General features: G+C 35.8%; 1 protein-coding gene across 1 annotated transcript in view; it reads left to right on the top strand.

Annotated features, from left to right (window-relative positions):
- Window positions 1–27762, top strand: part of OTOGL (otogelin like) — a 130528-nt gene that overhangs the window by 54519 nt on the left and 48247 nt on the right. The window contains exons 25-31 of the mRNA XM_040978140.1: window positions 1314–1452; window positions 11098–11232; window positions 18043–18192; window positions 20138–20257; window positions 22819–22935; window positions 24017–24173; window positions 24785–24811. Of these exons, the coding sequence (XP_040834074.1) occupies window positions 1314–1452; window positions 11098–11232; window positions 18043–18192; window positions 20138–20257; window positions 22819–22935; window positions 24017–24173; window positions 24785–24811 (845 nt within the window). The remainder of the gene's footprint in view (window positions 1–1313; window positions 1453–11097; window positions 11233–18042; window positions 18193–20137; window positions 20258–22818; window positions 22936–24016; window positions 24174–24784; window positions 24812–27762) is intronic.

The following is a 27762-nucleotide window of genomic DNA, read 5'->3' as shown; positions in this document are numbered from 1 at the left end:
GCAATGAAAACAAAATTAGACAAATGGGTTCCATGAAGCTAAGAAGCTTCTGCACTTCAAAGGCAACACTCAACAAAGTGAAGAGGCAACCAACACACTGGGAGAAAAAAATTTGCTGTCTACATAAATGATGAAGAATTGATTTCCAGGCTCAATATATAGTTCAAGAAACTCAACAGCAATTAAACAATTCAATTTAAAAATGAACTAAAGAACATGAGCATGCCTTTTTCAAAGGAAGAAATACAGGAAAAAAAACCATGAAAAGATGCTGAGGATCATCAGCTATCAGGAAAATGCAAATACACACCACAGTGAGGCTTTACCTCACTCCATTTGCAATCAGTATCAGACACAAATCTGAAGAAAGTACTGGAGGGAATTTGGGGAAAGTGTATTCTGATCTGCTTTAATGAGCATGTAATCTAGTACAACCATTATGGAAGACTGTTTGGAGATTCTAGCCATCTCATGCCTGAGAATTTACTGAATGAAGTGACATCAGCATGTGAAAGAATTATCTGCATCCCAATGTAGATCAATTCATAATAGCTAAAATATGGAATCAACACAGCTGTCCACCAACTGATAACTAGATAACAAAAATGCAATATATTTATTCTCTGTACAATACTACCCAGCCATAAAAAGAATGAAATTCTACCTTTAGAACAAAATAGCTACAAATGGAAGGCATTGTGTTAATGAAATAAGGCAGGCCCAAAAAGGCAAAAATCATATTTTTCTCTGACATGAGGAAATTAATGTAAAATACAAAAGAATACAGGAATGAAACAAACATCTTGTAATATTATTATAATTTTTAGCTTGTTTATACTCCTGTTGAATTGTTATACTTTTTATGGTTGGTGGTGAATTAAGCCTATGACTACGGAGTGTATTGAAATTATGTCTTTGCAAAGATTAAAGTAAAAAAGGGAGGAGGCCGTGAGATTGAGGAGGGAGGGACGGGAGGTAAGTATGATTACTTTCTTAGAATTGCACTCATAAAATATTTTTCTTTATAGTAATAATTTTTTTAAAAGTTCCACTTAGTCATCCATTTTATGTATGATCCCAGGACATTTGTTTAGGGTTGTTTTGTTGACTGATAAATTATTTAAGCCACACTGGCACAGATATGTCTAGGTAGTCCATATGATAGATGCTATCAGAATGAACTAGCAGTGTTTGTCAGAGTTATTGGCTCAGGGAGTGCTCTCTGGTACCAACTTTCCAGTGTTTACAGCACTTGAAAAACATTAATTAGAGCCATGTTTCATCATATGATAACTGATTTTACTTCCTGTTAGTGTTTGTCGACGAGGAATGTTCAATTGCACATATTATCCATGTCCAGCAGTGTGCACAGTGTATGGGGACCGGCATTATCATTCTTTTGATGGACTGGAATATGACTATATCAGTGATTGCCAGGTGTTTTTAATCAAGGTAGGTTATAGCTAATCATTTTTATTTGTACAAGGCTGCTGATCTGTGACAGATCAACCACATGTATTATTAAGTAAAAAGCTATAACATTTACAGTCATTTAAAATAATTTTCTCAATTCATTTTCAATTTCTGTTATTTGTGAAAGGTAGAGAAGTTTTTTAATTTTCTAAGTTTTTTTTCCTCATCTGTAAACAAGGTTAGCAATTGTGCCAAGCCCTGAATTTTAGTCTGAGGATTAAAGGAGATGTAAAATGCCTAGATAGTGTTTTCTGTATAGTAAATATCCAATAAATGTCTACCATATTTGTACTATTGACATGGTTTGCCAAATATAACACACGAAATCATATGTTGATATATCTCTGTGGTTATAATTGTCATGACATTATTCTCAATTTTTAAAAATATGATTTTGACGATATTCTTTGATAATGTCAAATTTTGTATATCTGACGGAACTCCTGGCTTTTCCATTGTGTTTAATGCATTTGGATTACCTCTTTATATTTTATTTAAATGTCTTTAGTATTAAACTTAAATTTCTAAATGAAAAATGTAAGCTTTTAGGAAGAAGTCACACAAAGATAAACAAAATACTATCTTTTCCTCTAGCAAGCTAACCTTTGCTTAATACATGGTTTTTCTCCCTTGTATGTCATTTGTGTTATTACATATTTGCAGGTGATCTTGCTTTTTAAGTCTATATCAAGGAAGTAGACTGCTATTCTCATTGTGTCTTAATGCTAGTAAATCAAAGTGTGCAGTGCAATCTATAGTCCTTTGAACGTCAATAAAACTCCTCCCTGAGCTTCCCTGTTGTTTTTCTTCTTAGCTTCATTCATGAATGCTTTTAAGTTTCTTAAAGAAGTACTTGCAAGTGGTGGATTTGTTTGTCATCCAATTATACAGTATGGCAAATTGAGACTTTTGTTTGTGTTATTTTGATTATTTCCGGAGCATGAGGAAGACACAGTAATGAATATACAGTATTTTCTGTGATTCTGTGTCCTCCGAACAAATCTTATTTTAGCAAATCACTCTAGAATATTTTCATCCTCTGAAGTTTACATTGCAAATTTAGGAACTTGAAAAAACTGTTCAACAGCTTAAGGATTTGACCATATAAACCAGTAAACTTCATTCTCAAAATGTATCACATGAATTTTGGAGCAAACCCTTTCTCCTGGATATTTAGGTGCTCCACAAATGCCTTTGTTAGCTCCCTGCTTTTAACCTTATCGAATATGCACATATGCTCTTTGAGTCTTTTAACATCTCTTCTGATTTTGTCTTTGCCTCTGTTGCCTCCTCTGGCTTAAGCCCTTGAGCGTAGGTGGTTAAGTTGATTCTTTCAGGGCAGAGCCAAGACTTAGTCATCATTTCACAAAGGAGGAGCAAAGCTGAGAGCATAATTGTGGTTCTTGATTGTTAACTGAACTGGATATCTGTTCCTTGTTTTCTATTTCTTTTTCTCCTATTACTTGATGTATTCATTCACTCTTACAACTCCTGATTTCCAATTCATTATACAGCTGTGCTCCTCAACCTGCATCTCGGTGGCCCAAGTCAGTCTCTGCATTTATGTGATTTTTTTCAATCCATTAATTTTTCTGAGGGTCATACTGTCATGTCATTGCTTAAGAACTACAGTGATGGGGAGGATGTTTAATTAGCAATGAACGTGTCAGTTAAGATGCTCACGTCCCATCACAGTATCTTGGTTTAATACCCAACTCTGGCGGCTGATTCCAGCTTCCTACTAATGTAGACTAGAGAACAATAACGACGGCTCAAATGTTTGCGTTCTCCTGTCCCGGGGAGCCAGGCAAGTGTTCAGATCTCACTTTTGGTCTGGTTCTGTTGCAGACATTTGCAGAGCAAACCACTAGAGGGGAGCCCGCTTTCTCCCTTTACCCCTCTGATATTTAAAAATCTGACAAATAATGATTGATTTTTATAAAGAACTCCAGTTCTTTATTAAACAGCTTTCAGTGATCAGCCTTATAAAGTCAAAGCTCTGTTGCAAGTCTTCCAGAAGTTTCTGTTATCTCCATTACTCCACTGTGTCTTTGGTCAGGATATTCTCCATGTCTGATATCTTCTCTCTCAAAGTGCTGTTTCTAGATCATACTGTGCTGTCCTGTTTTATATGCTATTGTGTTTATAGTTACCTCATCAAAATCACATAATTATCTTACTTCAATTACTTTACATATCCAATTAGATTGTATATCGTTTTATGTATTAGGAAGCCTTTACTTCTTTTGGGTTCCTTACACAGACAAGCACAATCACAGCTAAATTATAAAGATAAAACATTCATAAAAGTTTTCACCCATCTTTGCTAGAGTGTAGACACTACAAGCCTAAGTTTTTGCTAGTTATAACCTAACGCTGGAGACAATTGGATGTGTGTGCCTTCTGCACAAAGTGTACAGACCAGTGTTCCATACACTTTAATGTGTGAGCACAACAACTGAGGATGCTGGTATAGTGCAATTCTGTTTCCAAGGACTGCAGGATGGTTTTGGATTCCCCTTTTTACAGGTGGTGTAGCTGAGTCTATGGTCTGTATTTTGAGCAGCAAGAATACAGAGAACTTTCCTTTTTTAAAACTTTTAAAAATTGCTTTTTACATTATTTTTATTCTAATTAGTCTACACTAAGTCAAACTCAGAAGAAAAATGAAGTTTATTTAGCAATGTCATATTAAGCGTGATATGTTACCATTCAATAGTAAGGTCACAATTCTACCAAAGTCGATTTTTCTTTTGCATATGGAAAAAAATATTTACAAGTGTCTATCAACAGAATTTAAAATGTTTTCCCATATTTTATCACATCTATAATTTTTGCCAAAGTGTGTCAATGATCCTTGTTAATTAATTGCTATTTAATTAATTTCATAAATGATTTTTTGGGTTTACTAAGTCTGTGCAGAAAAAGACATGTCTACTACATGGACACTTGTTATTGTAACCAATTTATCCAGGAAAGCTCTGAAATTTTGATAGCAGGAATCATGCCTCACATTTCTTTTTTTTAAAAGAATAATTTATTTGCACTTTATAAGACAGATATGTACAATCATGTGTTTGTATGAGTGCAGTCCCCGAATCCTTACAACAGCCAGGAACTGTGAAGTCAGGAGCTAGGAACTCAGTGTGGGTCATCCATGAATGACAGAGTAGCAGAAAGCTGGATGGGAAGCAATGCTGCCCGGATTAGAACTAGTGCGTATATGGGATCCCAGCGTGTGCAAGGCAAGGACCTCAGCTGCTAGGCTACTGAACAGGGCCCTGCAGAAAAAAAATTTTTAAGTACAGCTGTTTATTTTAAGTCTTGTGTTGCTGAATCATTGTAGCGGTCCTCTTTTATTGGGACTACCGTGTAACAGTGCCAGTCCATTTCACAAGCAAGGCTTGGCATTTAGATTTGGTAACCTGATTTCACAAAGCCACCTTTATTTGACACTGTTTATCATTCTATTGGAACGAATACATCATATTCAGTTTCAATTTTTAATAAGATTGCATTCTTGCATGTAAGAAAATGCATCGCAGGTAATATTCTGCTCTTTCAGTAGCAGTGAAGATTGCTAATTCAATATTGAATTTAATATCACTGATTGTATAAGAAAAGACATGAAGAATATTAAATGTCTAATTTTCAAGTTCTGAAATTGTATGTGACATGTTTCTGACAAAAGCAGAAAGTTATTTTATTTGATTTATTTGTAATGTTCTTCTCTAAAGAAGTTTTGTTTACAAAAAATACAGATCTGAAGTAATGCTTTACTGAATTTGGTTCCTTGAAGAAAATAAAGTTTACTGTTACTTATTAAAATTATATTGGTACTATTTTTATATTGTGGTGATCAATTTTGCTAAAATTCAAGAAACCAGAATCAGGCCCCCCCAAAATCTTTCAGAATAAATTGACCAAAACATCCATGATAAGGCAAAAAAAAAATACCTTTTGTTTACTTGTGAAACATAATCGGTGCATACCAAAGGTAAATTAGTGAGTCAACATTGTTACTGAACTAAGGGTCTTTAAATGTGTTCATACCAGATGAAACTCTGCAATGCTTGCATTCTTTCCTGCTTCGGTTTTTGTTTAGTAGTGTTTTGTTACTGCTACTTCCAGCTGCCAAGATTCGAAGTCTCGGAGTTTTCCTTTGTCTGAAAGAATCAGTGTTTCCTTTGAGGAGTCAGGATGTGTGCTAGCATTATACATTGACCTGCCGTGTTTTCAGTGTTAGGAATCACATCTAATCAGATCTAATTTTTCCTTCCCTGTCAATCTGCTTTCTTTCATTCTTGTGTTGATTAAACATTTTTTTTCTCATGTGTACATTGTGGGTTTTGAAATGTAACAGAATCGTAGGTACAGAATGCAACTATATTCTTGTGGATTAAATATGTAACTTAAAAATTAAAAAAAAAAACATTAAAGCTAATGATGTATAGGTAGCATAGTTAGCAGCTGGCTGGTGTAGTGGTATAGTGAATAGAGTCATCATCCACAATGCCTGCATCCCACAGTTAGCAACAATCTGAGTCCTGGATGCTCCACTTGTCATTAGCCCTCTGCTAATGGTCTGGGAGAAACAGGGAAGGATGGTCCATGTACTGTCACCCATGTGGAAGACCTGGATGACGCTCCTGGCTCCTGGTTTTGCCTGACTCAGCTCTAGCCTCTGTAGCCATAAAGGGATGGAACCAGTGGAGGGAGGATTCCTTGTCTCTTTCTTTCTCTCTCTCCTTTCCTGCCACCCCTTCTCAACTTCTCTCTGTAAATGTGACTTTCAAATAAAGAAATATTTTTTAAAAAGATCAATTAAACAATTTTAATTAATTTTTTTTCATTATGTATTTCCGTAGGCTCAGGGATTTCTCCGTCCACCCTCAACATATACCCTCCCTCTACTGTTTTCCCTTGTATTATTACAATAGGGTAATCCTTCAGCAACAATCACAAATCCACGACTGTACTGTTTCAGTGTACCATGACATAGTAGGTTTAGACAATGGTAGAGAGTCCAGCATCCTGTTGTCAAAGTATATCTAACAGTTTCATTGGGAGTCTATCTTATCCAAAAGTAAAGATGAATACTATAGTATATCTTCCCTCCTTGGTTGACAGTCACCCTTATGCAGTTCTTCTAGATGATTACATGTTTATACATGTTTGTTTATATATTTAAATTATTTTGTTTATCTTCTTCCTTTCATGAAGTTTTGACTTTGTTATATTTGGTTTTATTCCTTAGTTTGTTAACATAATGTATCACATTTATTGATTTACTTTTGTAGGACCATCCTCACATTCATGGAATAAATCACACTTGGTCCAGTTGTATCATTTCTAATGTGTTGTTATATTTGATTATTTAGTATTTTGCTAAAGACTTTTGCATCAACAGTGATATTCAACAGTGATGTTGGGCTGTAATTCTCCTTGTTATGTCTTTTTCTGGTTTTGGAATTAAGGTGATCCTGTTCTCATAAAAGGATCTTAGGAAGATTTCCTCCCTATTTGTTGCTTTGCATAGTCTAGGAAGAACTGAAATCATTTTTTTAATAATTTCGGAAGAATTCAGCAGTGGAGCCATCTGTTACTGGGCTTTTCTTTTTGAAGAAAAAAAAATGTGTTCTCATATTATTTGGTTTCTTAAGTTTTTAATTTGCAACTTCTCCACTGAGATTAGAAAATATATATTGTGTAACTTAATTTTCTTAATTGTTGAGACTTGTTTAATGTCTGTCATATGGCCCATTTTGGAGGAAGTCCCATGAATTGATGCAAACAATGTGTACTATGCAGCTCTGGATGAAATGTTCTGTAGATAAGAATTAGATACATTCATCCAAAGTATAGATTAGTCCTGCTGTTTCTTGTTGGTTTTTTTTTTTTTTTTGTCTAGTTCATCTGTCATTGGTCAAAGTGGACTGTGTTCTGCATTAATAAATTGTGTGGGATGCCACGGGCATGTCTCCATTGAGATCCATTAACATTTGCTTTACATAGCCAGGTGACCAAGCAAGTGAGCATACATTTGTTATAGTCGCATCTTCTTGTTGAATTGATCCCTTAATCATTACATAATGTCCTTCCTTGTTTCTTTTAACAGTTTTGTGTGTGTGTTAAAGTTTATTTTGTTCTCCTATTAGAATAACTATTCTTGGTCACTTTTACATTTCTCTTAGTGAGTATGGGATATCTTTTCCTATCCTTTCACTTTCATGACTGATTTTGACTAAAGGGACAATCCAGATCACAGAAGAGGTGACTTTGTTGCTGGGCTCCTTAGGACAGGGTCTTTCACCCTGTGTGTTTTAACTCACCTGTCCTTTACTATCAGTGTCTCTTCAAATCATCATCCTAGATAATGAAGCAGGTTCTCTTTCCCATGACATTCTATTTTAGCATTTTCCATTTCAAATAACAAACAGTAGGTGCAGGGCAGGGGAAACTGTTATGATTGCCTGTGCAGTCCTAAGACAGAAATATTTCTCAAGGAACTCCTCCAACAAATGCTTTGCAGAGGTGTCGAAGACTCGAAGACTCGTGGGTGTCCTGATGTTGTTGGTGCTGCTGAGACAGTCTCTCTGTGGTTGCTGTGTTCTCTGTTGACTTGGGCTTGATTGTCTGACTCACCTCCTTCTCCTATTTTTTTTTCTTTTACTTCAGCTAAGTCATTATTTTTTTTAAGTTATTGTAATTATTTTAATGACATGATTTTGTAGATATAGGGATTCCCCCCTTGTCCTATCCTTTCTCACTCCCCATTTTCCCCTGCTGCCGTCATTATTTCTACTACCTGTTATGTTCAGCTCCATCTAGTCTATTTAGCCCTTTCTCCACATTATTTCCTTTATATGTCTCTTCAACCCTCAGTTTTGCTATGAAACTTTTTGTTTTAGCCAAGATTTTTGTTTTGTTTGAATTGAGGGAAGGATTTAATTGACTGGAGTTGTTTTGTTTTTTGTCAGCATTAAAATCTTACCCCATCAGTGATTATATTTGGGTCCCGTCATCCATGGGACATGAAACCCAGTTGCCTGAAGCTAGTAGACTTGTATGGTATATTTACTCTTAAAAAGAGTGAAAGTATTAATGTGTTCCAAGACTGACATGTTGATGACAATAATATAGTAGTTTAAGGATAGTGAAATCTTAGGATGTTTCAAAAGTATTTGAATTATATTCCATATCAAATCTTTCAAAGTAAAAAGAAGAAATTAGTTTTGAGGAACCCATGTGGCACGTTTATGCTGACCTTTTTTCTTTAGCTTTGTAATCATTACTAACTCTGCTGCTAAGCAACTTTGTAGCATTGTTTTCAACCCAGATTAACTTCAAGTACATTGGAAGTGAGGCTTGTAGAATCTGCTCTTAGACATTGCTATTGTTTCAGATTACTGTTAGCATAAGGTATTATAAAACAGACTAGATAAAATGCAGTGTCTCTTCATATTTATGATTTTAAGAGTAAAGTCAACAGAGAGAAACTTTAATTAACAATAATAGAAATATAATGGAAATAAAAAGTCAGCCTTTGGCTCCCAGAATCTAAGTAACTCTGCAAGAGGAATAACAAAACAAAACCCTGAATCACATATTTTTTCTTTCTTTGAAAATCATTCACAGAAGTATAAAACTGTGGCTTTATTTTTTTTGAATAGTACAATACCATAATCATCTTAATGACCCTTATTATTCTTCTTTTCAAAATGTAGGCAATGCTTTGCAAAAGGGTTGTTTAAGAAAAAAGGAGTAAAGCTCTCAAGACCTATCAAGGCAAAATAGGTCACAGAAAGACACATTAATTATGCCATCAATACCATTCATTAAAATCTGTCTTCTGCGCACTTACACTGCAGCAAGTACTAACAAAACGGGAAGAATTTTTCTAAAGATACGTATTTCTTTAGTATTCATGTGGCTAGAGATGTGAAAAACTCTGTGTGGAAAATTCATATGAAGAGCCACATTATTTTCAACCCACTAATGTTCCCTTACTATGAAAGTTAAACACTCTAAGTCTAAAAATGAAAAAGATTTAGCACATATATATGCGCCTTTGAGCACTGGACTTTGCAACAAAGAAAAATGTCACATTGCTTTCTCTTCTTTGGATGAGATTCTCAGCTTGAAACCCTTTTAAGTCAATGGCTTCTTAAGTTTGGGCAGCTAACACCTTTGAAAATTGGGCAAAATCTATGGACCTTGTTTCTAGAAAATTGTAGGCTTATGAAGTGGCAGATATGTCAATTGTCTTGATTAATCTTTGTACATTATATGCATAAGTTATATATTTATATTTTACCCTATCAATATATATAATAATTTATTAGTTATACATTTAAAATAGATACAAACAACATTTTTAAAGTTTTATTTATTAATTAATTTGAAAGAGAAAATGAGAGAGGAACAGAAACAGCAGAGAGGGATCTTTGATCTATTGGGCTATCCAAAATGCCCATAATGGCTGAGGCTGAACCAAACTGAAGGGAGAAGCCAGGAACTTCATCTGAGTCTCCCAGGAGGGTCTTCTGCTGCCTTCCATTACACATTAGCTATAAGCCGAATGGGACGTGGAGGAGCTGGGGCTTGAATTGGAGCTCTCATAATGGTGTGCATATTCTAATGGCAATTCAGTGTGTTGTGCCACAAAATCTGGCTTCACAAAAAATGTTTTATAATGAATTCCTGGAGTCTTCAAAACTGAAGAAACTTGTCCATGAGACTGGGATACCACCTTAGATACCATGATTCTAGAAGTGTGTTCTTGATGGATGCAGTAGGGAACAGCTAAAGGTAAAGGCTCTAGAAGCTAGATTTAGAGTGTCTGAGAATAACCAATGTTCTTTTCAAAGAGCAGTTTTCATCCATCCAAAGTAGGATTCACTCATTTACTATTACTAGTCTCCCCCAAATTTATCTGTAATTTTTTTTTGTATTTTCGTAAAGATAAAACAAGAGAAAACATTTTGGAATTCTGAACTTTGTTTCTAAACTAACTTAGCTAAGTGGACTTGACTAATCAATGAATCCCTCTTGATGCCAATGTATTGATCTGTAAAACAGAGAGACTACTGAATTAAAAAGGTTATCAAGAGACCTAAATGGGACACCAATGTAAAGTTCAAGACAAGTCTTCAAATAATATGCATCATTTCCCTTATTAGCCCATAATAAATCTTCGTATCTACTTGACTTATGGACAGGTAGAATATTGTAGGCAAGTAGTTATTGATTCCAAAATTCCTTTAAATGGAAAATATGTTGTCCAAATTAAAAATATTTATTTGAGAATTCTCATGGAGTGGTGTCTTGTTAGTTATCTATTGATAAAGAAAATTATAATGATTGATAAGTTGAAGCATAGAAATAAAGCTTTACTTGAATTAATTTTGACAGCAATAATAAAAGTATTTAATGGCTCAGCCATCTTGCTATATGTTGTAAAGTTTTCCAACTACTTACACAAAATTTTAGATAATTCTAGAAGTTATTTTGTAGTTGGAATGCAGTCTATTGTAAATCTTGTTCTTCCTCAAGATTTGCTCATGAAGATGACTATGATGTGCAGTGTACACTTGTATTGACACAATGTTTTTGATATTTCAGAGTACGGATGAGTCAGATATATCTATCATTTCGCAGAATAAGAAGTGCTTTGACAATGATATTGTCTGTTCTAAAAGTGTTTTGATTTCAATTGGTGACACTGAAATTTACCTGAATGATGCTTCTTACAAACAGGTTAGTGAATTATTTCTTCTAGCATAATTTGCATGTATTCTGACGTAGCGAAAATAATGTAAAAATGATTGGGTACTTCCCTCTGTAAATTATTGTAAGATTTAGATTTTTTTTCCCTTGATAAATTGATGTGGATTGAGTTAATGATACTAGATTTGTTTCTTCTGTTTCTACTTCATGTTCTCATTTCCTAATTCTTCCCTCTTGTTTTCTTTCCCATAGCCACCATTTTGTCTGTAGAAACTGAAAGCTGTTACATGATTAGCCTCCAAATTACTCCCTTCCCTACCTCTAATCCACTTCAAAACATAGTGGTCAGAGTGTGATTCTGAAACGGAAATCTCATTTCCCACCACTCTGCTATTTCAAATAGCTTTCAGATGAGCACATTGTCCTTACAAGGCTTTGCAAGTCTGGCTGGTTTTATGTTTCTTGAGTCACATCCTGGCTCTTTCTGCTTCAAGACTGTTTTAAAAGTTGAAACTTGGATCAGCATAGTGGTATGGTAGGGTGAGTTACCTCCTGCGATGCCAGCATCCCATTTGGGCACCAGTTCCTGCTGTTCCACTTCTGTTTCTACTGCCTGCTAATGTACCCGGGTAAGCTGTGGAAGATGGCCCAGGTGCTTGGGCCCCTGTGCACTTATGGGAGACTATGCTAAAGCTTCTGGCTCCTGATTTGGACCTGGACCAATGTGTTTAGCCATTTAGGAATAGGAAGTCATGCAACAGATGGAAGCATGACTCTCACTCTCTCTCTCTGTCTCTGTCTCTCTCTCTCTCTCTGTCTCTGTGTGTGTGTGTGTGTGTTGCATGCTGTGTAACTTTGACTTTGAAATAAATTAAACTTTAAAAATAAAAGCAAGAGAAGTTGAAGCTTTATTTAGTTCTTCATACCCTCTCCGATCTTTTACTTCTAGTCCTTCATGAATGTCAATACCCTTTCCGGGATCCATATTTCTGTTTACCTATTCTTGTGCAATCTGTTTTATCTCCTCCTAAGAACTCCTCGTGTCCCCATTACATGCCAGTGAAACTTTGCATGAGGCTGTTTTCCCAGGAATGTCTAAAAGATGCGAGAAATGGGATCGTTCTCTCCCTTGTTTATTCTCCTATCCTTGGATCTGCCCCATTGAGACACAATAAATGCTTCCTTCATTCATTTACTCATTCATTCAATTTTCCCAATGTATGTCAAAATGTATATTAAATGTTGGGGCTACAATACTGAAAACACATATATTTGATGAGCGTTATCTAGAAGTAAATAAGGATGTGCAGCATGTTATGGCCGGAGTTGATCCAGGATGACATGGAAACTCCTAAGAAGAGCTGCAGCAATCTTATACTTTTTAAAAGTATATAGACTTTAGAGAGTCAGCGTTTACATAAGGCCTCTGTTCGGTCACTGGTGGTTGTATCACCTTAGGGAAGTTTACCCAATCTCCCCAGTTTACATCTCTCCGAACTGTACATTTAGAAATCTTACGGAGGCTACCTCCTATGTTCACATAAGGATTGAAATGAAAACAGGAATTAATGAATTTCAAGAAAGAGTTCTCCTTTCCTTCATCCTTATTTTTGGAGACTCAGAAGATGTGCCCTGGGTGAAATGATTTCAATTGAATCTAAAAAGACGAGGAGACATTAACCAGGTCACCAGAAGGCAAAGAATGACTGTCCATGAAAATGAAAGAGTATATCAAAGGAGTAGCTTTGAAAGATAAGATGGTGTGTTTGGAAAACTTTACTTGCAGATCATTTGGTTTGGTTGGAACACCGTACATAGGATAGAGGAGGGGGTGGCCAAAACAGCCAACTGTCAACTGTAACACAAGAATACCATACAAGAGCAGTAGACAAGAGGAATGGATGTAGACTATACAGATCTCGAACGGCACAAGACATTTACAAATAAATGATGTGACAAATCATCTTTCAAAAGCTGCCCCTTCCTGGAATCTAAGCGTTTATCTAATTTTTGTCTGCAAATTTTTGTTAGACTCTTCTGGAATATTTGAATTAAGTGCTGATTTTGGAGAGTCTCCTTAGTGATTGGAATGGTTAAGGTTGAAAATAATTATGATGTTTTTAATAGTACTTAGATTCTTCACAATGAAGTTTGAGAAGCATTGCCTAAAAGATATCCTGTGTTTGTCTCAGAAACACTGAGACCAACCAGCCATCACTTTAAGCAAAACGGAGGATCAACACTCAGGTGCATGTCTTTTTGAAGGAGTTACAGCAGTTACAGCAGTTTGGACTGGTGATCAGCTGAGTATACACTTTATGTGAAGATTTTTATCCAAAAGCCAGGATAAAACAAAAAAGAAAATAGAAAATGCTCTTAGAAAGAATTTGACACATTTTAAATGTAATTAGAGTTCTATAACTTTTCCCTTCTAATTTTCACCTGTACACACATGTTGATCAGTCTCTTTTATTTATATTGTAACTTAAGAAGATGTAGAGAAGATATATAAACAGTTTGGCCCTGCCAAATTTTCTGGTGATATTATTCTATCAAACATCAAAAGTGAAAATAGCTACCACTCACTTTTATAGCAAATGGACTGCTCATGCAGGAAAAGGATGGAGGGAGAAGTCCTCTGTCATTTTTTGTATATATGCACACAGGTAATGTTGCCAATTATGTAAATAGATTGAATTAGCTTATTCAGCTCTACTTTCAATACTTTAATTCTTCACAATTCTAACTTATTTTGTAGTATCACTGGAGTTTTCAGTGCACACATTCTCATCTGAATCAGAGGTCTGTCTTTGGGGTATGCATGGAACCTCACTTTTCCAATGACCATGACGGAGGAGTCTGAAAAGTAATGAGTACGGCAAATCCTTTTGATCAAAAAGGATTGTTTTCTGTAGTAAAGTGGACTGCTTAATGAAAATAATGTAATAAACTGCTTTTTCTACCTCTATAGCCAAGTAGATGTCTTTGCACCAGAATAATGGATTAAACACCACTGCCAGGGGAAGACAAGCTTTAATCAAAGACAAATCGGGTAATAGAACAGTCCTACAAAGCACAGGTGAACAATAAGAATAGACCCTGTCAGAGAGTGGCAGGCTACACAATTCATAAAGTTAAGAGCAAGCTGAAAATTTGTATAGCCTTATTCAAAACAGGGGAAAAAAAGATTCATCGTTGTTTCATTATTTTTCTTCACCTGTCTTGAGTTTTTTATTTTTTAAATTACTATAAAATTATTTACTCTCATACTCATGTGGGCACAGGTGTACTCCCAGGGTGTGTGCAGGCCTCCGCAGCATTAAAGGTCTTGCCCTATAACTGAGCTCTGCATTGTTGGTGGGGTTACTAGTTGTCCATGGTTGGACCAGGTGGCTGAGAATGAGCAATGGACAGATGGAGTCACAGCAGAAGACAGATAGTCCACGCATCAGTGCTTACTCTCCCACTGGATTTTGCTTAGAAAATACATGCTCAAAAAGTGAAATTATTGGGATAAGTTAAAAATGGCAACTGTGAAGCATTAAACCCAAAGTGTGAGGCTTGGAGCTCTGTGTTGCATTGCCCAACTGTGCACCAATTCATCTCATTTGGTTAACAAAGTGTTCTGCTAGGGTATTCAAGGAAGGAGGGACACTAGGGGTTGACGGGATTGAAGTAGCTGTGCCAAGTTCTGGGTGAAAACAGCTCTTTGCAAGAGACATATCAAGTATCCATGAATGGAGATGAGTTCAAGCTTGTATAAATTGTAAGAAAAAAATGTAGCTGGCTCCTAGTCAATGAGGGTGGAGAACTGAAAGGTGGAAGGATATATGAAGTTTGGTAGGGCTAATAAATAATAGGTGTGAATATACACAGTAGATTCAATTCCATGCAGTATACTGCACACATGTTATAAATATAAACTTGATTTAGGAGGCTGAAAACTTTATGACTAGGCTTATTTAATGTATCCCTTGAAAAATGCCTATTAAAAGACCACTGTAATATAGTAGTTTCAAACAATGTCCTTGTTATTACTGGGAAATGAATAATAACCAAAGGATTTTATATATCCTTCCTGATTCTTATTGTTTCTTGCAATCTATTTTAAAATTTTTTTGATATAATCATTTTTATGCTATTGTGTGAGATAATGGCGAAATAATTCAGGTTGTAAGTACTTTAAGATGCCCCGAAGCATTTCATCTATAATTTCAATTGTATCCTGTATTTCTTTTCTTTTAAAGTAAGTCATGGTCTGTCACTGTATTTGAAAGCCTTTAATTAACATTCTTTGCACATGTAGCAGTTACTCTGCACAGAAAACTTGCTTGTGGAGAGTCTCCCTTGCATTATACTTCATCATGTGATAATATTTTCCAGTCCGTTGCTAGTCTGAACAGATCTAGGATGTTCCTGTCCCTAAGCCTTTAGTCAAGCCATTCCTATTGTTTGAAATTATCCCCTTTACATTCTCATTCCCAGCCCTCTTCTTTTCCGTATATGGCATTTTGCAGGTCATTTCACATCCTGATTCTTCAAGAATTTTTTTCTCTGATATGTGTGCCCATCTGTGCGTGAGATACATATTTTTTTGTTATACACATTTTCACAGGTTTGTTGAGAACCTCTAGTATGCGTGGGTCTCAAAGAATTTTTGCTCTAAAACAAATTTTATTTTAGTTCAATTTCCATTAACTTTTACAAGTGTCTTTGTGTGTATATGTACGTGTCCATGTGTATGTACGTGTGTATGTGTGTGTCCATGTGTATGTGTATATGTGTGTGTCCATGTGTATGTGTATATGTGTATGTATGTGTGTATGTGTGTGTCCATGTGTATGTGTGTATGTGTGTGTCCATGTGTATGTGTATATGTGTATGTACGTGTGTATGTGTGTATGTGTATGTACGTGTGTATGTGTGTATGTGTGTGTCCATGTGTATGTGTATATGTGTGTGTCCATGTGTATGTGTATATGTGTATGTATGTGTGTATGTGTGTATGTGTGTGTCCATGTGTATGTGTGTATGTGTGTGTCCATGTGTATGTGTATATGTGTGTGTCCATGTGTATGTGTATATGTGTATGTATGTGTGTCCATGTGTATGTGTATATGTGTGTGTCCATGTATATGTGTATGTATGTGTGTCCATGTGTATGTATATGTGTCCATGTGTATGTGTATATGTGTATGTATATGTGTATGTATGTGTGTCCATGTGTATGTGTGTATGTGTGTGTCCGTGTGTATGTGTATATGTGTGTGTCCATGTGTATGTGTATATGTGTGTGTCCATGTGTATGTGTATATGTGTATGTATGTGTGTATGTGTGTGTCCATGTGTATGTGTATATGTGTATGTATGTGTGTATGTGTGTGTCCATGTGTATGTGTGTATGTGTGTGTCCATGTGTATGTACGTGTGTATGTGTATATGTGTATGTATGTGTGTATGTGTGTATGTGTATATGTGTATGTATGTGTGTGTCCATGTGTATGTATGTGTGTGTGTGTCCATGTGTATGTGTGTATGTGTGTGTCCATGTGTATGTGTATATGTGTGTGTCCATGTGTATGTGTATATGTGTATGTACATGTGTATGTGTGTATGTGTGTGTCCATGTGTATGTACGTGTGTATGTGTATATGTGTGTGTACGTGTGTATGTCCATGTGTATGTGTATATGTGTATGTACGTGTGTATGTGTATATGTGTGTATATGTCCATGTGTATGTGTATATGTGTATGTACGTGTGTATGTGTATATGTGTGTGTACGTGTGTATGTCCATGTGTATGTGTATATGTGTGTACGTGTGTATGTCCATGTGTATGTGTATATGTGTATGTACGTGTGTATGTGTATATGTGTGTATGTCCATGTGTATGTGTATATGTGTATGTACGTGTGTATGTGTGTATGTGTGTGTCCATGTGTATGTGTGTATGTGTCCATGTGTATGTGTATATGTGCATGTACGTGTGTGTATATATGTGTATGTACATGTGTATGTGTGTGCAATGCTATTTGTTTTTCAGTGACCACATCATGCTTTAGAAATTTTACTGAGCCGTGAAGGCAATGTCTTTTACCAAACTCAGGAATTCTGGTTTTCATAGAATATTATTTGAAGTTAATGACTACTCTTGTGCTTGTAATTTTTCATCTTTAACCATATTTATTCATCATTCATGCAGCAGTTTTAGTTTGCGAGGGTGCCTTTTAGTGTCCTCCATGACGTTTCCTTTCTTTGTACTCATCCTCATGACTGAAATATCTTTTCCTCTTTGACCATTTGTGTTGCACAAGTCTGTTAGTTTACTTCTTGTTACCAATTTTATGTATTTCCTATTTCCTTACCTTTTTTTTTAAACTGGAAAATCAGATCTACAGAGAGGAGGAGAGATGGACAGGAATATTTTGCGTAAATTGATTCACTCCCCAACAGGCTACAATGGCCGGAGTTAAGCTGATCCAAAGCCAGGAGCCAGGAGCCTCTTCCAGGTCTCCCATGCAGGTGCAGGGGCCCAAGGGTTTGTGCCATCCTTGGCTGCTTTCCCAGGCCACAGACAGGGAGCTGCATGGGAAGCAGGGGCACCAGGATTAGAAAAAGTGCCCATATTGGATCCCAGCATGTTGCAAGGCGAGAACTTTAGCCACTAGGCTCATGTGTCTGGGCCTTAATTTATCATATCTTAAAGAATTTAGAAAGAAACTTGCCTAAACAAAAATGCTAATATATAGATGGCAGCTGGCAGATGTTTGTTTTATGTATCTCAGTTAGAAAGAATGACATTCACTGTTTTTTTTTTAAATTTTTTTTTTTTTTTAAAGAAGCGATCAGGTTTTTTTCTGGAAAGCAATCCCACATACCAGCTTTGGAGGGCTGGGCACTACACAGTCGTGTACTTTCCAGAAGAAGATATCACTATTCTTTGGGATAGGAAAACAACTATTCATATCAAAGTTGGACCGCAGTGGAAGGTAAGTTAATCTAAGCTCCAAATGAAATACAAGAAATAAAATTATAATTTACCCTTGGATATTTGCTGAAAACAAAATGAGTTGTGCTTTGCTTTAAGTAATAGGTTACATTTTCGGAGTTACTAATGCATATTCCTGTGAAAAAGAACTTTATTAACCCTAGTTCACTGTTCATGTACATTTTCTCCCACAAGGCGTGGTGTCCAGTATCCCAAAGTCACTGAGATCAGCTCCTTTCATCCCTCTCCCTTCAGCTTGGCTGTCTGTAAGACAGATTCCATTTATATGATCTGTATGCTCTATTTTGCTCCTTCCTCCGTTGAACACTTTTGTAATTTTATATTAAGTAAAATTGTGGCAAAGTATTTTAAAGATTATGCTTATGATAAAAGTTTCACCTATTTTGACAAGGGAGTGACTTATTACATCTACCACTATGGTTGAATGTAGAAAATACCTCAGTGGATCTGAAAATTTCTCTCATGTAGTTTTACTTTGTGTTGTCAACACCCACCTCTTTCCCCGGTGACCTGACCATGACTGATATATTTTGATTGTTGAAGTTGTGTACTTCCCAAACATTAATACAAAAGCAGTGTCTGAAAAATGCATTCTATGTGAATTAAGAGTTTGCTTTTTTATCCTGGGAGTTATCATTGAGTACAATGAGTACAATTTTTGGTGATTTACATTTATATATTTTTATGTTAAATGTTTTATTAAATATTGTTAGCATTTTATCATTTAAGGTTTAAAATTTGATGAAACATTTAAAATTTCTATCAGTGTGTTTTTGAAATTTAAATGCATAAGAAAAATTTGCTTCATCTGAAATTAAATTCAAACTTGATATTATGATCTGTATCAAGTTAGAGAAAAACTGGGCAACCAGGTGTATTTTCTCACAGAAGTATAAGACAGACACATTAAATTATGTAATATGTTATAAATTGGAAACATGCTTGATTATAGAAGGCATAATCTTTAATTGTTTACAGGGATAAAGGCCAAAGATACTTTTCTGGTTTTACTTGCATCTTGCATTTCTTTCATGAATTTCATGATTTATTCAACTATGTTTTTCCGTTCTTCATTTTATATTGTCCTATAGTAATTTTTAGCAACAACTCAACACTTTGGTTTTTAATATCCCCTGCCTGCTACCTCAGCGTTTGAATGACCACTGCTGGTAATGGCCACTGACTTGGGAAAGAAAAGGCTCGGAGATAGAGGCTCCCTAGTAACCAGTGACCACTTCAGCTGTAATCATCGGGTTATCATTTGCTTTGCTGAGAACACAGGCTGCCCACTGCACCATTAATGAAGGCCCACACTCTGTTTTTCAATGCTAAAGAGAGAGTTCAGCAAGTTAGTTCTATTGTTTTCAAAAGGTTTTCCAGTTCCTAGTCTCCCTTCTTCCTGCAAGAGCAAAGTTTATCACAGTGTTTTAGAAAACCCTGTAGGTAGTGTTGATACATAGAGTACATCTGGCCATAGTCACAGCTATTTCATAACTCATGCTAATATAAACTATCTTTACCATTTAAACATTTTTGTGTTAGAAATTTTAAACTTATCAGCAAGTGGACTTTTCATCATTAAAAATTTTATATATGTGCATGAATTATATATACCTTTAGGCATGTGTGTATGTGGGTATTTGAATAATGTATTTCCAAGTACCTTATATTGTTAGTGGTACCCAGGCTGTGATGTTGATAAAAGTAGATATGGTTTGGAGCTGGTTAAATATTTCTTGAGCATTAAAAATAATCACTAAATATAATGAGATGCATAAAAGTTAAATTTCTTCCAATGCATATTTTCTAAATGACTGATATAGAAATGCCTAAACTTATGTTTATTGAATCAGCTTTTAATTAGTATGAGTTTGTTAAAATTAAATAAATGTAAAATATGAATATGCAATTTTCTTTAACCTTAGAACAAGCTATCAGGATTATGTGGAAATTTTGACAAATGTACTTCAAATGATATGACCACATCTAATAATCTGGAAGTAAGAAATGCTCAGGTGTTTGGAGACAGCTGGGCACTAGGACAGGTAAGTAAAATATACGTATTTTAAAACCAAGCAAAAAAGTCTAGAATATTTTTTTGTCACAAGAGCATTTTCTCTTTAGAGGGAACTTTATTTTAGCAATAATATTTTGCATGATGTTTTCATATTACTTCACAGTTAATGAACTACATTTCTATGTATCATCCCATGTAATTGTTGAGACAACTCATTGTGTCATGAGCCGTTTTTTCCCCCTCCATTTTATAAATGAAATTTTGAGAGTCAGGGAGTTTATATCTCTCGGATAAGAGATTTAAGAGATCTCTTGGTAGAGCCAGAAAGTGGCAGAAGCTGCAAGCAAACTCCTGCGTTCTTTTCTGGGCTTTCTGCACTATGGCATGATGTCTGATCTCGGTGTATTCGTTTCTAAATAAGATGTGACTTTTAACATTTCAATGCTATTAAAGATGAAATCAGAATATCTTGACAATTGTGGCTGATTCATTAGTATTAGATGAAAATTAGGTGTGTGTTTACATATACATGCTTGTGTAGGGGATGGATTGGTATTCTGTTTCTTTTGAGAGCAGTAGGATAAATTAAGTTAGACTTATTTTTCTTTAAAGATTTCTCAGATTTAAAAGTCTATGCAGATGGGATGTGTTTGATGGATTTTTTACAGATTTACTGATGTAGAACCCATGTTTTAATTTATCAGATATCAAGTAGTGTCCTGTAGAACTCTGAAAAATGCTGAAGTAACTCAGAAAACAGAAAAATTGAACAGGAAGGAATTCTCCTTTCTTGTATTTTTTATTCTATGCTTTTAGATTGATAGGAGTATTTAAAGCCACAATTTCCTGATGAGTTACTATCTGGCTAGTTATGTTGCTTTGTGGCCTTTTAAAAAAATCCTTCTTTAATTGTATCTATCTTATGTCTTGTCAATCTTTACAATTTTTTGATAAAAATGACTTTTGTCCTATTTGAAAAAATTGGGTTAAGAATTTCTGATAATACTAAATATTGGGAGTCATCAAATAATTTTAAACCACTTTAAACAAAGAATATTGGGAGTCATCAAATAATTTTAAACCACTTTAAACAAAGCTAGCAGTAAATCACTACTTCATTCAATGGATTCTTGTTAATGCTTCACATTCTCTATTGTGTGGAGACACATAATATGAATAAAACAGTCTCTACCTTTAAGTGATTTAGAGTGTAGGTCAATAGGTAAGGTTGAAAAAATTATAAGAGTATGTGGGAAAGGTACTTCATTCAACATGCACACAAAATAGGGGTCGTTATGGGCCAAAAAAGTTTCCTGGAAAAAATACCGAGAGATGAATCTTGTATACGGCACAGGAGATTTGAAAGTGAAGTCAATGAGACAGAATATATCAGGGAGGGGCCATGGCATTCATCCAGAGTGTATTGGAATCTGGAGAGAGTGTGGTATATAAAGTGATTTTTAAGAACTTAAATGTGGATATGGTGCCAGTTTTGAAACAAGAAATGGCTCAAATGTGAGATATAGGTATGTAGAATATGAGGGCTGGGATACTCTTGCATTCCAGATAGAAACAGTAAGTCAGTGGAGAGTTGAAAGACATCATAAATTTCAGATTATATTAAGGATATTAATCACCAGCATCTTTTGAAGTAAGGTGGTAGGATGGATGAACATCATGACTCATGCTTCAACTTTCCTGGCTTATTTGGTGCATGCTAATTGTTGCACCTTGAGGCAAAGCAAAAATAATGGGCTATGGATGATGGGAGAAAGAATGCCATACAAATGACTGTAGTTTGGGATGTGCTGGGGAAAAATGATGGGAGATATTTACATGGAGATATCCAGTTTTAAAATTCAAGAAAGAATTGGGATGGAAGTAAAGATTGGGAAGTTACTGGTATATTCAAGTTGAATATATTGTCTGTTGAAGACAGACAAGGGAAAGTGAATGGATTGAGAAAAACAGAGCAGAGTGGGAGAAGACCTGGAAATAGCTGCCTCGGTTGAAGGAGGAAGTCCAGCAGAAAATTGCACCATCAGTTGTGAGGAGAGAGGTGAAGGAAGGGCAAAGGACTAAACAGAAGCAAAGGTAGCAAAAGATCAAATGAGATGAAAACTGAAAAGTTGTCATTATATTTCATAATGCAAAGGTCCTTCATGATCTTATTCTGAGCATTTCAGAGAAATGGACTAGGGTAGGCAGAGGCCCACAAAGTTGCTGAATGTACAGGCTGGCAGTCTGTGGAGACCTTAGGGCACTGAATGCCCCAGAACATGATTTGTGATCAAATGGAAGAGGTGGCAACTGAAAAAGAGGCCCAAAGTCATGCAAATGCTGCATTTAAGATAATTTAAATGGTCACTGTACTTCCAATATTGCCATGGTTTTAATATTCTGCTCATTTGCTTTCAAGAACAATGTATGTCTGTGGACACTGAGTTGAATGGGAGCAGGTGTTTCAGGGAAAGTCTGTCTGAAGAATGAGTATTTAATAGACAGAAGGGCCGGAGCTAGTGCTTTGTTTCTGCTGGAGAAATCTCTTGTTTTAAAAATGTTTTTTTCTCCCTTAATTTTTTCCATCAGTGTGAAAGTCCAGATGAAGCCATGAAACCTTGCGAGGCACATCAAAACAAATTTCCTTATGCCAAGAGAGAATGCTCCATTTTGTACAGTGATGTTTTTGCTCCTTGTCGCAATGTGGTAAATTAATACTTTGCCAAAATTTAAAATTTAAAGAGATACCGCTATATAGATGAGATTGCTAATAGAGATGATATTGACTGATAATTTAACAATCCAATAATCTTAACAAGTGTGTTGCTTAACTGGTCAGCAGAAGCTTTTGAGACTTCGCAGCATTTCTGAGAAGCATATCCTTGGGGGGAAAAACAGACAGCAGTTTATCTGGAGTCTGAATCCATAAGCTTACTTGGTTCTTTTTAGCTGCCACTTGAAAAACAAAACCCTAGAAATGACCTACATGATAACACAAATAAGGGACCCCTTTCTGTTTTTTATTTTTATAAAAGATCAAATTTATGCCAAACACCAGGGAGGGGGAGAGAAAGAGGGAGAGAGAAAGAGAGATTCTCTATTTTCTAGTTCATTCCTCAAATGCTCTCAGGATTTGGAGCTGGGCCCAACCCTCGTCAGGAGCCAGGGATCCAGCTGCTTGGACCATCACCTGCCACCTCCCAGGATGCGCATTAGGAAGAAGTTGGAATCACAAGTGGTGCCAGAACTGGAACTCGGGCACTCTGAAGTGGGATGTACAAGTCTCGAGCAGCATCTTAATCACTGCACCAATACCAACAGTTGTCAACAACATGCCAAACTTCATCAGCTTTTTAAATACACAACAAAGTGCAGATGAGATAAATATGAGAAATTAGAAAAAACTATCAGCACTCAGTCGCTAGGATGTTGTACAGGAGACTACAAAATTAAAGTCTAAGTGGAAGCAGAGCATACTTTAATACCATGTGACTATGCCAATAATGAAAATTGCATTTCCAAAAAATGAATCAGTGACATTGTAGATGTTGAAGTTACATTTATTCATTAATCTTATTCATGTTCTGCTGGTTCTCTGACATGACATTTGCCTAAGAAATCCCTCCCTCCGTGGGCATTGTAATGTTTTGAGACCATGAGAACTCTAGATGGCAGTGTTAACAGTATCACATTAGGAAAAATAGTTTTCTTTTAGAGAACGAGTTTTCATCTGTTAAAGAAAATCATAATGACTTAAAAATTTAAACACACTTCATTCCCTTTTCAGATTGATGTTACATCTTTTGCCAAAAACTGTCATGAAGATACATGTCAGTGTAACCTTGGTGGGGACTGTGAATGTTTGTGCACTAGTATTGCAGCCTATGCATACAAGTGCTGTCAGGAAGGAGTGTCGATCCACTGGCGATCATCCACTGTTTGCTGTGAGTACTCTGCTTAGAGCATCGTTAGGAGGGGACGTTTTAAAAAGAGCCATTGAATTGTTGTCATATGAAACAAAGGTCATGACTCTCATGGAGACAGGATTAATTTATCGCTACTGTTTTGAATTAATTTGGCACTACTATTCCTTTAACAACCATAACTTGCAACATATCAAAAGGATTTATAAAAAGGAAAACTTGATGCAAGTTTTCTATGGTGCTTGGGCACTGTCATCGCAACATTTGATATGTAAGTTACATACTATTCTAGAACTCCAACTCTTTTATACCTGTGAGAATTTTCAGTTCTGATAATCAAAAAACATATTTTAAGAAAGCAACTTGAATTTGGTTTCCTGTTTGGCACTTTAAATATCTCATTTATTTGTGTAGGTGGCAAAGCATCCAATTGCTTATCTTTAAAACAATCATGATGTTAAATCACAACAAATCACCTTCAAGAATCCACTTTGCTTGGAGGAAGTTCATAAACAATCGTGACACTCTGTGTCCTTCCAAGCAGCTATGAATAAACGTGTTCAGATCTTGCACATACATGAAAAATTTCTTGGCTTCTAATACACTGTGATACTATTCTTTTTTTCTTTCAGCGCTTGACTGTGAATATTACAATGAAGGTAGGTCATCTTTTAAGTAATTTTTAACATGTATTTCCCTGAAAGGCAGGGAAAGACAGAGACCTTCTGTTTTACTCCCCATGTATCTGCAAGTGCGGGGTTGGGCCAGGCCAAAACCAGAATCCAACAACTCAGTGTAAGTTTCCCAAATGGTTGACCTAGGCCCAGCTACCTGATCTGTTACCCCCTGCTTCTAAGGTTGCATGTTAACCCGAGGATGGCATTAAAAATGAAGCTGGCATCTGACTTTCATGGCTTAGCCCTCTGTCCCACAACACTGGCTGGCTCTTTAATTTTGATTGAGAATACTGTATATATTAATGAGAAACAATGCAGTATTTCATACAAGTAAACGTTGTAACATATTAAAATTATACTAATTAGCATATCTGTTGCCTCAAATATTTATAGTTTCCTTGTGATGAGAATATTTAAAACCTTCTCTTAGGTATTCAGCCTTGAAAATAAAGAGGAAATTGTGTCATTTCTGACAACATGGATAAGCATGGAAGACATTATACTAAGTAAAATTAGGCAGGCAGACAAACACCAGATGATCTGCTTATACGTGTAATATGAAATACTCCAGCTAATGAAAGTAGAAAAAGGTGGTTTCCTGGGACTGCACTGGGGAGTGAATGTGGACGAAGAATGCTGCAGTGTTCATCACCAAATATTTTGTTACATAGACAAGACTTTCTGTGATCTCTCAACAGCACAGTGACTATACTAAACCTGTAAAAATGCTGTAGAAAGCAAAGAAACAAAGAACAGAGGGGATGTCAACATAAGGAATTTATTTTATCATGACTACAAGCAAAAGAAGGAATTTACATATTGCTAGAATCAGAATTTATTGATAGTGTAAATCATATTACAGTCACACAGCTGGATGTGTAATGAAAGTTCTGGAAGAGGTGCTGCCCAGAACTAAGGCACAGTTACAGAAAGAGAGAGAGAAGGCCATGCACATCCTCAGTGAAGATGCCAGCAGGTAACAGCAGTGGCCTCTGCTTTATGTCAAACCACTTCATGAGGGAGGCATAACACGAAAACCTAGTTTAGACACGTAGAATGATTGGGGAGGTGTCCGTTTTGTCTGTGACTGCACAAACTCTGGATTCAAGATGGATCAGTTAGCTAGAGTACTTGTTACTTGAAGTCTGAGCCCTTTGGGTAGCTCCTTGAGTGAGAAGGAAATTGGCTAGCAATCAACATATGAAGACTAGATAATTTTAGAGAATTAGAGATATGAAAACTGGATAGATAAGACAATTCAAGATTAGGAAAAAAAACCCTTTTTTTGACAGTTTAAAAAAATATAACCAAAAATATTTCCTGTGCAAGAATTTAAATACACATGCACAAACACACTCAGGTAGGGCAGGATGGGAAGGCAGGAGGAGGAAGAGAATGAAACAATATCAATCCTTCGATTCTATGACTAAAATACAATAGATTGCCCAATGACAACATTGATCACAATAGTTCTTACTTAATTGTCTTCCTTATATCGTGTAATTTAAAATTTAAAATATTTTATTGTTTTATCAAAAGTTTATTGTTCTTGACACCTTAAAGATGAGGAAATTGCAGCACATAGAGTTTAATTAACTTTGCCGAAGTGATTGGAATTGATGTGATGAACTAGCTCCGGTGTGCCTGACCTCAATGCTGTATGGCTAAGTAAATGGTTAACTAATCTTAGTGTAGAAATGATCAGTGCAAATTAGTGTCACATTTTATCAAATGCACACAGACATCAAATTGGAAACTTTTCCCATGATTTCCCCTCTTGATGTTCCTTATCTCACACGTTTCTACCATGAAAACTCCCATCTGTACCTTTGCACTTTCTGTCTGTGGACCCTTGGACCCAAAAGTGGGACTTTCTTGCTTTCTGAACTTCTGCTTGACAGCAGTAATTATTTCTCTCAACAAATCTGATAAATTTCTACTGATCGACACAGCAACACTCTTCAGTTCTGGTTTCATTTGTAAAATATTGTAATAATGGGTATTAGAGAGTGAAGCGGGGGATTTGGCATCCAGGAGACATTGATAAGTTCAGAAAAGTGTCTGGGGAATCTATTTTGTATGATCAGTGTAATAGGAAAGAGCATTGATGTGCTCTATTGGGGGTAAGAATTTGTAAAGGTTGTGCAATAGAGGGAGAGATGTGAGCGAGGGGTATTGAACCATGCAGGTTCTTGACAGTATTAATGAAGTAAAATGATTTTGTTCTTCATTTCATCTCAAAGAATTTCATAACTATCATAAATACAGTTTTCTTTAGATACCTAAAGCTGAAATATTTCCCTTTTTTATCATTGCCAGTTTATTTTTCAGATAACTATATCATTTAAAACAAATATAGAAATAAATTATTGTGATTCTGTGGGGAAAAAAATCTAGATAGTAAAAATCAGAGACTATGGATGAATTTTTGGATAATTCCTAATATCTTCATGTTAACTTCTTTTGGCATTTATTAGAAATCTATGGGTTTCAGTTGGTCCTACTATAAATGAGCCAGGAGATATTATCCTGCTACAAATGGTTATGTATGTGCTACATTCATTGTGATTTTATTACATAAGTTATTGTTATCACCGTGTTTAGGGAATCACTGTAGGAAATGGTAACTTTCCGTTGATGGTAAGACTATACTTCTCTTTGCAGAAAATAAATGACAAGGTCAGTTTTTTTCCTCTGTCAGTTGTTGATGAGAATGCGTAGAACTAGCCCAGAAGCAACATTTCAGTTAACTGTGGGTCATTTCAGAAGCATTGGTTCTTACACAAATTGATTTTCCAAATGACACTTGTGCTTTAGGTTGTTGTAGTTAGGGGCATCTGTGGTAGAGGGAAGAAGGTTTTGTCTGACTATCCATCTTGCTTCTGATTATTTGGAAGGGATGCTTCCTGCCCCTATGTTGCAGTTATGTTTTT

Source organism: Ochotona curzoniae, unplaced genomic scaffold (genome assembly GCF_017591425.1).
Source record: "Ochotona curzoniae isolate NIBS_2020 unplaced genomic scaffold, NIBS_Ocur_1.0 contig_1014, whole genome shotgun sequence".
In the NCBI taxonomy this organism is placed as follows: domain Eukaryota; kingdom Metazoa; phylum Chordata; class Mammalia; order Lagomorpha; family Ochotonidae; genus Ochotona; species Ochotona curzoniae.
This window is presented reverse-complemented; position numbering and strand designations above follow the sequence as displayed.